This window comes from Ovis canadensis, chromosome 1 (genome assembly GCF_042477335.2).
Source record: "Ovis canadensis isolate MfBH-ARS-UI-01 breed Bighorn chromosome 1, ARS-UI_OviCan_v2, whole genome shotgun sequence".
NCBI lineage: Eukaryota > Metazoa > Chordata > Mammalia > Artiodactyla > Bovidae > Ovis > Ovis canadensis.
In genome coordinates, this window is record NC_091245.1 from 51485970 (window position 1) to 51498900 (window position 12931).

Below are 12931 nucleotides of genomic sequence, written 5' to 3' on the forward strand. Positions count from 1 at the left end.
GTAATCCAAGTCCATGCCCTGACCAATAATGCTGAAGAGGCTGAAGTTAAACAGTTCTATGAAGACCTACAAGACCTTCTAGAACTAACACCCAAAACATATGTCCTTTTCATTATAGGGGAATGCAAAAGTAGGAAGTCAAGAAACACCTGGAGTAACAGGCAAACTAGGCCTTGGAGTACAGAATGAAGCAAAGCACAGGCTAACAGAGTTGTGTCAAGAGAAAGCACTGGTCATAGCAAACACCCTCTTCCAACAACGCAAGAGAAGACTCTACACATGGACATCACCAGATGGTCAACATCGAAACTAGATTGTTTTTATTCTTTGCAGCCATAGATGGAGAACTCTATACAGTCAGCAAAAACAAGACCAGGAGCTGACTGCAGCTCAGATCATGAACTCCTTATTGCCAATTTGACTTAAATTGAAGAAAGTAGGGAAAACCACTAGACCATTCAGGTATGACCAAAATCAAATCCCTTATGATTATACAGTGGAAGTGAGAAATAGATTTAAGGGACTAGATCTGATAGACAGAGTGCCTGATGAACTATGGATGGAGGTTCCTGACATTGTACAGGAGACAGGGATCAAGACCATCCTCAAGAAAAAAAATGCAAAAAAGCAAAATGGCTGTCTGGGGAGGCCTTACAAATAGTTGTGAAAAGAAGAAAAATGAAAAGCAAAGGAGAAAAGGAAAGATATAGACATCTGAATGCAGAGTCCCAAAGAATAGTAAGGAGAGATAAGAAAGCCTTCTTCAGCGATCAATGCAAAGAAATAGAGGAAAACAATAGAGTGGGAAAGACGAGATCTCTTCAAGAAAATTAGAGATATCAAGGGAACATTTCATGCAAAGATGGGCACAATTAAGGACAGAAATGTTATGGACCTAACAGAGTAGAAGATATTAAGAAGAGGTGGCAAGAATACACAGAAGAACTGCACAAAAAATATCTTCATACCCCAGATAATCACAATGTGATCACTTACCTAGAGTCAGACATCCTGGAATGTGAAGTCAATTGGGCCTCAGGAAGCATCACTATGAACAAAGCTAGTGGAGGTGATGGAATTCCAGTTGAGCTATTTCAAATCCTAAAATATGCTATTGCAAAAGTGCCACACTCAGTATGTCAGCAAATTTGGAAAACTCAGCAGTGGCCACAGGACTGGTAAAGGTCTGTTTTTATTCCAGTCCCAAAGAAAGGCAATGCCAAAGAATGTTCAAACTACCACACAATTGCACTCATCTCTCACACTAGTAAAGTTATGCTCAAAATTCTCCAAACAAGATTTCAGCAATACGTGAACTATGAACTTCCAGATGTTCAAGCTGGATTTAGAAAAAGCAGAGGAACCAGACATCAAATTGCCAATATCCATTCGATCATTGAAAAAGCAAGCGAGTTCCAGTAAAACATCTATTCTGCTTTATTGACTATGCCAAAGCCTTTGACTGTGTGGATCACATAAATTGTGAAAAATTCCGAAAGAGATGGGAAACCCAGACCACCTAACCTGTCTCTTGAGAAACCTGTATGCAGGTCAGGAAGCAACAGTTAGAACTGGACATGGAATAACAGACTGGTTCCAAATAGAAAAAGGAAAACTGGTTCCAAAATACGTCAAGCCTGTATATTGTCACCATGCTTATTTAACTTATATGCAGAGCACATCAAAAGAAACGTGGGGCTGGAGGAAGCGCAAGCTGGAATCAAGATTACCGGGAGAAATATCAATAACCTCAGATATGCAGATGACACCACCCTTATGGCAGAAAGTAAAGAAGAACTAAAGAGCCTCTTGATGAAAGTGAAAGAGAAGAGTGAAAAAGTTAGCTTAAAGCTCAACATTCAGAAAACTAAGATCATAGCATCTGATCCCATCACTTTATTGCAAATAGATGGGTAAACAGTGGAAACAGTGTCAGACTTTATTTTTGGGGGGCTCCAAAATCACTGCAGATGGTGACTGCAGCCATGAAATTAAAAGACGCTTACTCCTTGGAAGGAAAGTTATGACCAACCTAGACAGCATATTAAAAAGCAGAGACATTACCTTAACCACAAAGGTCCATCTAGTCAAGGCTATGTTTTTTCTTGTAGTCAAGTACGGATGTGAGAGTTGGACTATGAAGAAGGCTGAGTGCCAAAGAATTGATGCTTTTGAACTGTGGCGTTGGAGAAGACTCTTGAGAGTCCCTTGGACTGCAAGGAGATCCAACCAGTTCATCCTAAAGGAGATCAGTCTTGGGTGTTCATTGGAAGGACTGATGTTTAAGCTGAAACTCCAATACTTTGGCCACCTGATGCAAAAAGCCGACTCATTGGAAAAGACTCTGATGCTGGGAGGGATTGGGGGCAGGAGGAGAAGGGGCGACAGAGGATGAGATGGTTGGATGGCATCACTCAGTGGACTCATTGGACATGAGTTTGGGGAACTCTGGGAGTTGGTGATGGACAGTGAGGCCTGGCATGCTGCAGTCTGTGGGGTCACAAGAGTTGGACATGATTGAGTGACTGAACTGAACTGACCATTGCAATAATTAGTAATGTACATCTGATCAAAATAACACATATAAATTTTGATAAACCTTATACATAAAAAGTAAAAGTAGAAATGTGTGTTTAAGGTGTGATTTCTATGTTTAATTAGTTTGCGTATCTGTGAACAAATATTATTTCCTGCTACAATGATAGTGTTCATCATCATTTGTTACATTTTCTGTTTTTTGTTTTTTTTTTTTTATATACAATGGGGCTTCCCTGGTGGTTAGGATGGCAAAGAATCTGCCTGCAATGCAGGAGAGCCAGGTTTGATCCCTGGGTTGGGAAGGAATTGCTACCAATTCCAGTATTCTTGCCTGGAGAATTCCATGGACAGAGAAGCCTGGCAGCCTGCAGTTTATGGGACTGCAGATTTGGACACGACTGAGCGACTAACACTAACACAAGTACAGTATCTGTGCATGTCACCTAAATAAACAAATGGGAATGGAGTTAGTTTGCTTGTATTGTGCACCAATGTCTACTTTGAACTCCTGAGTAATTTACCAAAAATGAAGGACTGATAAAATACCAAAGATGATTTAAGAGGCTTATCAGCGGACAAGTCAATTAGGTTCTCATTTAGTTTTCTTGAAAACAACTGAAAACCACTTGAACTGCAGAAGGATTTATTAACCAGCCATTAAGGTCATTACCTTTCTCAATACCTGCACCATATTTCAAATAATTTCTTTGTCATTTTGTGTCATCCCAGAGGCAACACAGTAAAACTGGTAAATGGATGAAGAGCTGGCCTCTATGAATGAGTGGGAGATTGACAAAAGGGAAGACCTTGACTCAGGCTAGATCTCAGGCGGTCCATTTTATGACAAAAGTGTATATGGAGGTTGACATCCACAAAGTAGCCTTCATGCATCCTTTGAAAAGCTTCATCTCCCCTCAGAGGAACACTAGCTTGAGGGTCTCTGTGTCACATTAGTACCAAGCGCCTGAACAAGTGTGAGATTTCTCCTATAATTTTGTCCTTCCTATACCCTTTGATTATAAGCAGATGTTAATAAGACCAGGAAATGTTTGACAAAAGAGGCAGAGAGTAAGTTCTTCTATATTCTTTGGTATCAGCTTATCTGTTTGAGGTATTTCTATGTATCTCATTTTCTCTAATAAAAATGGGGATTTGCATCATTACAAAATAGGACACAGTTGCACAGATTATTAAATAGTCTGAGACTTCCGATTGGAATTTCAAAGGGAGTGTGCATTCTCAAACATCTACCATTTTATTGTAGAGCTTATGTTTTCTGTTATTTTGAAAAGCATAGTTTTCCTGTTGCAAGGCATGATATTAGAGGGAAGGAGAAAACATAATAAAAGGGGAAAAAGGGTGAGTTTGAGAGCAGCTTTTAAAGAATTCCAGTTGTATTTATTTCCTATTTTTTTGTACCTCTTGTTTCTGGCCACGTAACTGGGAACACCTTTCAAATGACACAATCAGATGGTTTAAGAAAGTAGAAGAAAATGTTATCAAGGTCAGAAGTCTCCTCTCAAGGGCCACAGTCCTTGAAGCTGTTGGAATATCTCACATGCTAGATGAATCTTTTTTACAGTCTTCTTTTCTCAAATAATGATTTCCCATTGCAATCAAAATTATTGATCTTAGAAGTTTGAAAGAACTCAACTATAAATTTAAAACACAAGAGTTTGCAAAGTCATAGAAAAAGCATCACTCAAGTATTGCAGGCCCTTCTCTGGTTGTCCAGTGACTAAGACTTCAAACTCCCAATGCAGGGGGCCCAGGTTCCATCCCTGGTCAGAGAACTAAATCCCACATGACACAACTAGGAATTCAAATGCCAAAACTCAGGATCCTGAATGCCGCAACTAAAACCTGGTGCAGCCAAATAAATAAATATTTTAAAAATAAAATTGTTAATAAAAGAAAGAAATTCAAAACATAATTCTTCCTATCTTTACTTTGGTTGTCTATTTTTCTTTTGAATTATTTAAATAATCTATCATATTCTCTGGTTGATACTGACTGGAACAGTAACCCTTTTCTTATTGATACATTATATATTAATGAGGTTTGATTTTATCTCTACAAAGCAAACAAAAATATGTAAAGATTCACATATAATACCTTAGTATCTGTTTAATATTCCTCTTCCTAGAAGGAAGTGTGTGTGATTTTTAAAAAAGTCAGAGTTTGGAGTGAGAAGACCTGAGACTGATTATGATTTTAGACAAGCTACTTAATTGAACTTCTATTTGCTTATCTATGAAATAGTGATAACAGTTTTCCTCTCTGACGTTATTACATGTATGTGAAAGACGTATGTGAATATAGAGTGAATATAAACACATATACTCAAAAATACAGACCAATGAAAATAATTCTCTCTGCTCTACTCTGTGGAGTTTAAATTTTAAGGAAATGACAAAGAAGATTTTAAAAGTCTAGTCTTACTTATAAAGGATCATGTATGTCTTATATATATGCATATGGTTAATTTATGCTTTTAATAATGAAACTAGGGAAAAAAATCAGTTCAGTTGAACACACAAATAATTTTATCAACATAGTATTTTCAGAGAAAGAATTCACTTCATTGAACTATCACAACACTGAATTTCACAGTTAAACCCACATGCAGATTGTAGTATAATTTAACATAATGTGTTTTGATGGAATGTGTTAAATATAAAATAATCCAATGCAATTTCCATTTAGCACATTGTACAAAATGAATTCTTCGGTGGAATTAACAAGTTCATAATCTCTCCCATAAGGTGCTATGTATTCAAAGTGCTCTGTAGCAATGAGGTTGAGATCAAAGAAAAATACTGTAGAACTCCACACAAATGCAGCTTAGTAATAAATGAAATTGGATATAATGGAGAGGAAACCTATTTTATAATGTAAGACAGTGAAGATCTATGATGTGCCATGAGTGATGTTCATCCTTAAAAGGGGGTGGGGTGGAAGGATTTCACATATATATCATTACAGTCATAATAAAAATGAGTTTAAAGTTGAGGTCATCACTTTTATAGTGACCATCATTTCCTCAAGTGAAAAGACAGAAGAGACACAGAGGGTAGAAGAGACAGAAAGAGACAAAGTTCACGGTACTTCTGCAATCCATTTTTCAACTGAGACTAATCTTCAGTACAATCAATAGTCCGTGACAGCAGTTTTCAGACTATAGTGTACATCAGAATTACCCAGAGGGCTTGTTAAGACACCAATTGCTCTGCCCCACCCACAGAATTTTCAATTTAATAGGTATGAGACAAAGGCAGAAATTTGTATTTGGAACAGTTCTAGGTGATGCTGATATCCTGATCAAGGCCGCATTTTGTGAACCACTGGTCCATTATATTAATACCTTTGATCACTGAATGACTCCTTTATTAAAATGAAACACACCTCTAAAGATAAAATATATATATATAAAGATAGTATGCCTGATTTTTAGGGACATAGGGCAACCAGTGTGGACTGTATAATGATTAGGGCAGCAATTCTCAACTTTTTCTACATAGCAAAATCAACTGAAAAATTAAAACAACAAAACAAAAAACTTATGCCTACACCCATCTAAAACTAATTAGATCTGAATCCCTGGGGTAGGATCAAGGATTGATTCATTCATGAAAGTGCCCCATGAAAGTCTAATGTGTAGTGTAACTGGAGAATCACTGCTTTAGGACATCTTCTTTCACCTCCTTACATAATGAAAAGATAGCAAAACATATGCGCCCTTTGAGACACTGGTGTATGAACAGAGATGTCACAGGGAAATTTAAATCCCCAAGAGACACAGCTACACAACTATTTCTAGTGATATGGGGGCCAGGGGTAATTTAGAAAGCAGTCATGACCGTTGGTTTGCAATGCACTGCAGGGTTAGTTCACAGGTTTGAAATAACAGAACCTGGGAAGTTGAGCAGCATGCTAATTTAATCCAAGTTTCTTTTCCACTGAATGACACCAACCAGAGTCTAGAGTCTCAAATGTTGGCATACAGGCTGATGTGCAATGTTTACCTGCTATAATGATTGTTACTCATTTTACTCAGCTAAATTATTTACTACATCAATTTAATTTGAGTGGCCCTATACATAAGTCCCCCAAGGATAAAATGCCACAAGCATTTACCTGTTCACCTCAGAAAGCAAGACTATAGAAACATGCAGAAAGAAAGGGCATTTTGAAGTAAGATTTAGACGTTAAATTACTGATCTGGCATAAATAGAAAGCATGACTATTTATTAGTAAATAGACATGCCATGGAACCCTTTTCTGGAAGGACTTACAGTCTGGAGCAATCTTTAGCACTGAAGGTACCTGGAAGAACATTTAGAGCTCATTTTCACAGACAAAGCCAAAGATATTAAATCAAATGCTCGTGTATGAAGCTGGGGCTAATATGTGATTATGAATAAATAGGAATTTAAAGAAACCCCAGATATCAGGACTGGGCCTTTCAGGTAATCTTTGGTAAAAGTCAAGCATTTGAAAATGAACAGTTTGATTTGAATATAGACATGTTAGCTGTGTAGAATTAGGTAAGAGCCTTCCAGTCCTCCATCAGAAACCAGCACTCTAGGAAGGAGCTGAGCACCTATTCTCAAGGTGTGTGAGGTGCTACAGACCAGCTGGCAGATTGGGAATCGCTCAGACAAGCACAGGGATTAAAAAAAAAAGTTCTGGTGAGATATTCGGGTGAATCCTTCTCCTCCACTCCAAGTCTTCTGGAAGACATCTTGAAAATATCCTGAAAGACAATAAAAAGGATAGAACTATGAATATAATCACTCAGAATAGTAGAAACCAGGCATTAAGGATACATCGTGCAAATAATAGAAACACAAGGAAATGCTAGAAATAATTTTGGTCTTTAGTTATAATCATCAGTACTTTACAGATATATGTTTTAACACGCTTTAAATATTTTAATATATTTTATTAATTTATGCTATATATATTTATTAAACTTCACAGAACTTCAGAAATAAAGACAGCCCATTTAAAGGGAAATTAAGCCTTTTTCCTTTTGTCCCCATGGCACATGCTCTCCTCTGTATCTATCTTCCTGGCCCTGTAAGGGAGAGGAGGAGGATCTCACTGCTTGAGAGCTGTGCTTGCAAAGACAGAGGCTGGGATTTAGAGTTGTACAGGGTGTAGAAATGGGTCCCTGTATGCCTCTGGTCTGCCTGTCCATCTTGCCCAGCCCCTATCCTGATGGGGTCAGCAGCCCCTGGAACTGAAGCCTGTGTGTGCAGGCACTGATAAAGGGATGAGACAGCCCACAGGAGAAGAGGCCCCAGGTGGGAGATCTGTGTAATCCTGCAAACAGGTCGGGCTTAAACTCACCATCAGCCATGAAGTCTCTTAGGCCTTCCCCGGACTCAAGGAAACATCCAGGTCCTCACTTCCTCTTTGCACTGAAAGCTCCTGCTTCTCTTGGATTTCCCTGCAGTTGGGCTTCTCAGGGAGTGTTTCTGTGTCCTGTGGACTCTCTTTCCTGGCTACCGACCTACTCTCTTGTGATAATTCCAGTCTAAATTCTTCAGCTTCCCCTGACTCCTGCTCCCCATCAGGACTCCCCATCCCTGCCTCCTCTCCCACCAACTCAGACTCAGCCTCCAGTGTGGTTTCAGCCTTCTCTGCCTCCCCAGCTGCCCCTGGCTTTGGAACCTTCCCTTCCAGGTTAGAAGGTTCCTCTGGAGCCTCAACCTCAGCCTCCAGTGCCGAAATTGCAGTCATCTCCTCGGCCACTGGCACATCCTCCCTGCTCAGCACTATCCCCTCTACAGCCACCTTCTCTGCAGCTGCTGTTTCTTCTGGCATCTCATACACTGTGTGCCAAGCTTCCTCCCCAGCAACATCTGAAAAGGAGGAGACTTTATTTGCTTCTATTTTCCCCTCAGCAGAATCATCCTCCCTCTCTGCAGCTTCTTCTGAGGCTCCTCCTCCTTGATGGGGGTCTTCTACAGTCATAACCACACCATGCACGCTCCTGTCCCCCTTAGGGTCCCCATTCTTTGGCACTCCTGTCCCCAGTGTGTACCCTTTATCCCCCTTCTCCTCTGCGTCCTCATCCATCATGTCACTGAATTTTCCTGCCATCATGGAATCTCCCTCGGGAACATCTTGGGTCAAGGCTGTGATGGCTACTCCCTCTGGCCCCTGTAAAGGCCCGTCTTTATTCCTCCCTTCCTGGCTGGCGACCATGTCTTGATCTTTGGTTGCAGACCCCTGGGCCTCACCTGCATCCCTAGGAGTCTGCACCCTCTCTGTGGACTTGGTTTCAGGAGCTCCTGACACCCCCTCCCCTGCAGGGATGGACTGCTCTTCCTGCTCTTCGTGGGCCACATTCTCACTAAAGAGCAGCTCTGCTGAGCCTCTGTGCTCTGTGATTCCGGCACCTCTCAGTCTTTCCCCTCCTTCCCCTTTCCCCCAAACCTTTATGTTTTCCAGGGAATTTTCAAATCCAGGGGCCGCTTCAAACATGTCAACCTCCTTGTCTCTCAGTGAGTCCTCTCCCCGTTGCCCTGTGTCTTCAGTCACTGCAGATGCCCCCGTGGCTGCTTCGTCCTCGGCATCACACTCCATTTCTTTTGGGGAGGCTTGTGTCTCTTCCTCTGGTCTTTCTTCCTGCACAGGTTCCCCCTTTTTCCTTTTAAGATTTTGTTCCTCTTCTAAAGCGTCTTCATCCTGAAGCACCTCTGCCCTCGTCACCTTTTCTCTCTCAGATTCAGTTTCCCACAGAGGTGTTTTTGACCTCTCAGCTTTGCTCCTCTCTCTCTTTTCTGAGTCTAATTCCTCAGGTAACATTTCTTTCCTGTCATCATCTTTATTAGACTCTGACTCCATCACCATCCCCTCCTTTTCCACCTGGTCCTTCCGAAGTCCTTCCAGGCTGTCCACTGAACTCCCCATCTGAGTAGCCTCAACCTTCTCAGAAGTGGAGGAGCTCAAAGGTGTCTCCATCCCCGCGACTGCCTCTCTGTCTTTGGTCGGCTCGTCTCGCCCCAGCATTGCCTCTTCTAAACCCTCCTCTCTGTCAGATGTAGCATCTTCTGTGGATTCCCTGTCCTCTAGGTCCGTACATGCTTCCTCTTCACTGTCCTGCACGCCCAGCTTTGCAGACCCAACTGCACTCACAGCCGCACTGTCAGAATTTCCCTTCTCTGGCCTCACTGCCTCTCTTAGGGCCACTGTCTCCTGAGCACACCTTGAGTTCAGAGCTGCTGCCTGGCTTGCCAGCACTGCCCTCTCTGAAGCCTGCCCACCTTCAGAAGCTGCCTCCTCCGTCTCCAGCACTGTTTGCATCAAGGCCTGTGCCTCAGCAGCCTCACCTTCATTCAGACCTCCAGAGTCTTTTGCTACTTCTCCTTCTCTGGCACCTAACCCTTCTTTATCTTGCCTTCTATCCCCTTCTGCTTCTGCCTCTGCCTCAGCTGCCATGCCCTGAGAGAGCTCTCTTTCCTCTGTAAACTGTCCTACTAATGCCAGGTGTTCTACTTTTGGCTTCCCCTGCCCTGAGGGAACCTCATTAACCCCGGCTTTCCCCCGCAGTACTGTATCCCCTTTTCCTTCTGTGTCAGCATCCCTGTGTTGAGGACCTCCACCTTCTTCTGCTGCTTCTTTCATCTCCAGGGTGTGGTCTTCTGATGCAACTTGCTTGGACTTCTTGTTTGAGCTCAGTACAGTCCTTTCCTCCACCACTAGATTCCTACCCAGCGCTATAAAATAAGGTTAGAAATCAAGGTTACTTTAATCAAAGTGCAGGAGGAGACATTACATATAATTTTCTATATATAAGAGATATTTATATATAATATCAAGGGGCTACTGATATTACATTTCATTTCCTCAATTCTAGGATGCCATCAGCTGTAACATGCACCATGATTTAATAATGGCTTTTCGTGATGAAAAAAAAAAAAAAAGAGCTATCAAACTTAATGGACACACATTGATATTAAAGGAAATTGAACATCAGAACTGTTGAAAACAAACAAAAAAACCCTATGTCTTAGAATAATAAAATCTCGCTCCCTCCCTCTCTTTCTAATACACACACACACACACCCATACACACATACATATATCCCACTTTCAAATGAAATATTAGGACTTGCAGAAAAAATTATGCCACAAGGAAAATAGTGAGGATTTCATTTTAGCAATCATTGTTCCCTACTGGACGATAATATTCTTGTTCTCAGCCTAGGTTTCTTGTACTCATGTGAGTATTTAGCAACAGAATCATAATGCAATATGAACTGATCATTATCCCATACATTGCTCCCATTAAAGCTGCTGCTGCTGAGTCACTTCAGTCGTGTCCAACTCTGTGTGACCCCATAGACGGTAGCCCACCAGGCTCCCCCATCCCTGGGATTCTCCAGGCAAGAACACTGGAGTGGGTTGCCGTTTCCTTCTCCAATGCATGAAAGTGAAAATTGAAAGGGAAGTCGCTCAGTTGTGTCCGACCCTCAGCAACCCCATGGACTGCAGCCTTCCAGGCTCCTCCGTCCATAGGATTTTCCAGGCAAGAGTACTGGAGTGGGGTGCCATTGCCTTCTCTGCCCATTAAAGCCACTATATCTAAATTTAGTCATCAAATAACTTCATAGCTTAAGGTAAGACTTTATACTATAGATACAAATTTGTGTTGTGGGTCAGAATACCTCCCCTCTACCTTCAGAAATTGATTTGCCTTTGGCAAAAGAGGATCACAGAGCAAGACAGGACTTTGTAGTCTGGGACAATTTTCAACATAAATAACCTACTTGAAGCATTTCATAAGTTTCTCATCCATACTTTCCTGCAAATCTGGGTGTGTTAGCTATCATACTTCAATAAATACAAGTTCAATATTTCTTAAAAGGCTCCAGATAGATTTCTTATCCTTTAGCAAATATGTGCATTTCTGTTGTAGTGATCCACACAAAATAAATAAAAGCATTCCAGACCAAAGGCCAAAGCATTTAAATTTTTCAACTGCAGAATAATACTTAGGGAGATTCAGTTCAGTTCAGTCAGTTCAGTCGCTCAGTCGTGTCTGACTCTTTGCAACCCCATGAATCGCAACATGCCAGGCTTCCCTGTCCATCACCAACTCCCAGAGTTCACTCAGACTCACGTCCATCGAGTAAGTGATGCTATCCAGCTGTCTCATCCTCTGTCATCCCCTTCTCCTGCCCTCAATCCCTCTCAGCATCAGAGTCTTTTCTAATGAGTCAGCTCTTAACATGAGGTGGCCAAAATACTGGAGTTTCAGCTTTAGCATCATTCCTTCCAAAGAACACCCAGGACTGATCTCCTTTAGAATGGACTGGTTGGATCTCTTTGCAGTCCAAGGGATTCTCAAGAGTCTTCTCCAACACCACAGTTCAAAAGAATCAATTCTTTGGCACTCAGCTTTCTTCACAGCCCAACTCTCACACCCATACATGACTACTAGAAAAACCATAGCCTTGACTAGACGGACCTTTGCTGGCAAAGTAATGTCTCTGCTTTCAAATATGCTGTCTAAGTTGGTCATAACTTTCCTTCCAAGGAGTAAGTGTCTTTTAATTTCATGGCTGCAATCACCATCTGCAGTGATTTGGGAGCCCATGCTCAAACTACCACAATTGCACTCATCTCACATGCTAGTAAAGTAATGCTCAAAATTCTCCAAGCCAGGCTTCAGCAATATGTGAATCGTGAACTTCCAGATGTTCAAGCTGGTTTTAGAAAAGTCAGAGGAACCAGAGATCAAATTGCCACTGGATCATCGAAAAATCAAGAGAGTTCCAGAAAAACATCTATTCTGCTTTATTGACTATGCCAAAGCCTTTGACTGTGTGGATCACAATAAACTGTGGAAAATTCTGAAAGAGATGGGAATACCAGACCACCTGACCTGCCTCTTGAGAAACCTATATATGCAGGTCAGGAAGCAACAGTTAGAACTGGACAAGGAACAACAGACTGGTTCCAAATAGGAAAAGGAGTACGTCAAGGTTGTATATTGTCACCCTGCTTATTTAACTTCTATGCAGAGTACATCATGAGAAACACTGGGCTGGAAGAAGCACAAGCTGGAATCAAGATTGCCGGGAGAAATATCAATAACCTCAGATATGCATGCAGATGACACCACCCTTATGGCAGAAAGTGAAGAGGAACTAAAAAGCCTCTTGATGAAAGTGAAAGAGGAGAGTGAAAAAGTTGGCTTAAAGCTCAACATTCAGAAAACGAAGATCATGGCATCTGGTCCCATCACTTCATGGGAAATAGATGGGGAAACAGTGGAAACAGTGTCAGACTTAGGGAGATTAGAGCTTCTCAAATGGTCCTCTCTATGCTTTCTATCAATCTAATCTTCTTTGTTTGCAGAAGACACTGGAATAGA

General features: G+C 41.4%; 1 protein-coding gene across 2 annotated transcripts in view; it reads right to left on the reverse strand.

The window, feature by feature from the left end:
* Positions 1–5014: 5014 nt before the first annotated feature.
* ERICH3 (glutamate rich 3) overlaps positions 5015–12931 on the reverse strand; it is a 126837-nt gene continuing 118920 nt past the window's right edge. For both annotated transcript variants that reach the window (XM_069594765.1, XM_069594755.1), the window contains 2 exons: positions 7894–10268; positions 5015–7294 (listed from right to left, as the gene is read on the reverse strand). In XM_069594765.1, the coding sequence (XP_069450866.1) occupies positions 7912–10268 (2357 nt within the window). In that variant the 3' untranslated portion in view covers positions 5015–7294; positions 7894–7911. The remainder of the gene's footprint in view (positions 7295–7893; positions 10269–12931) is intronic.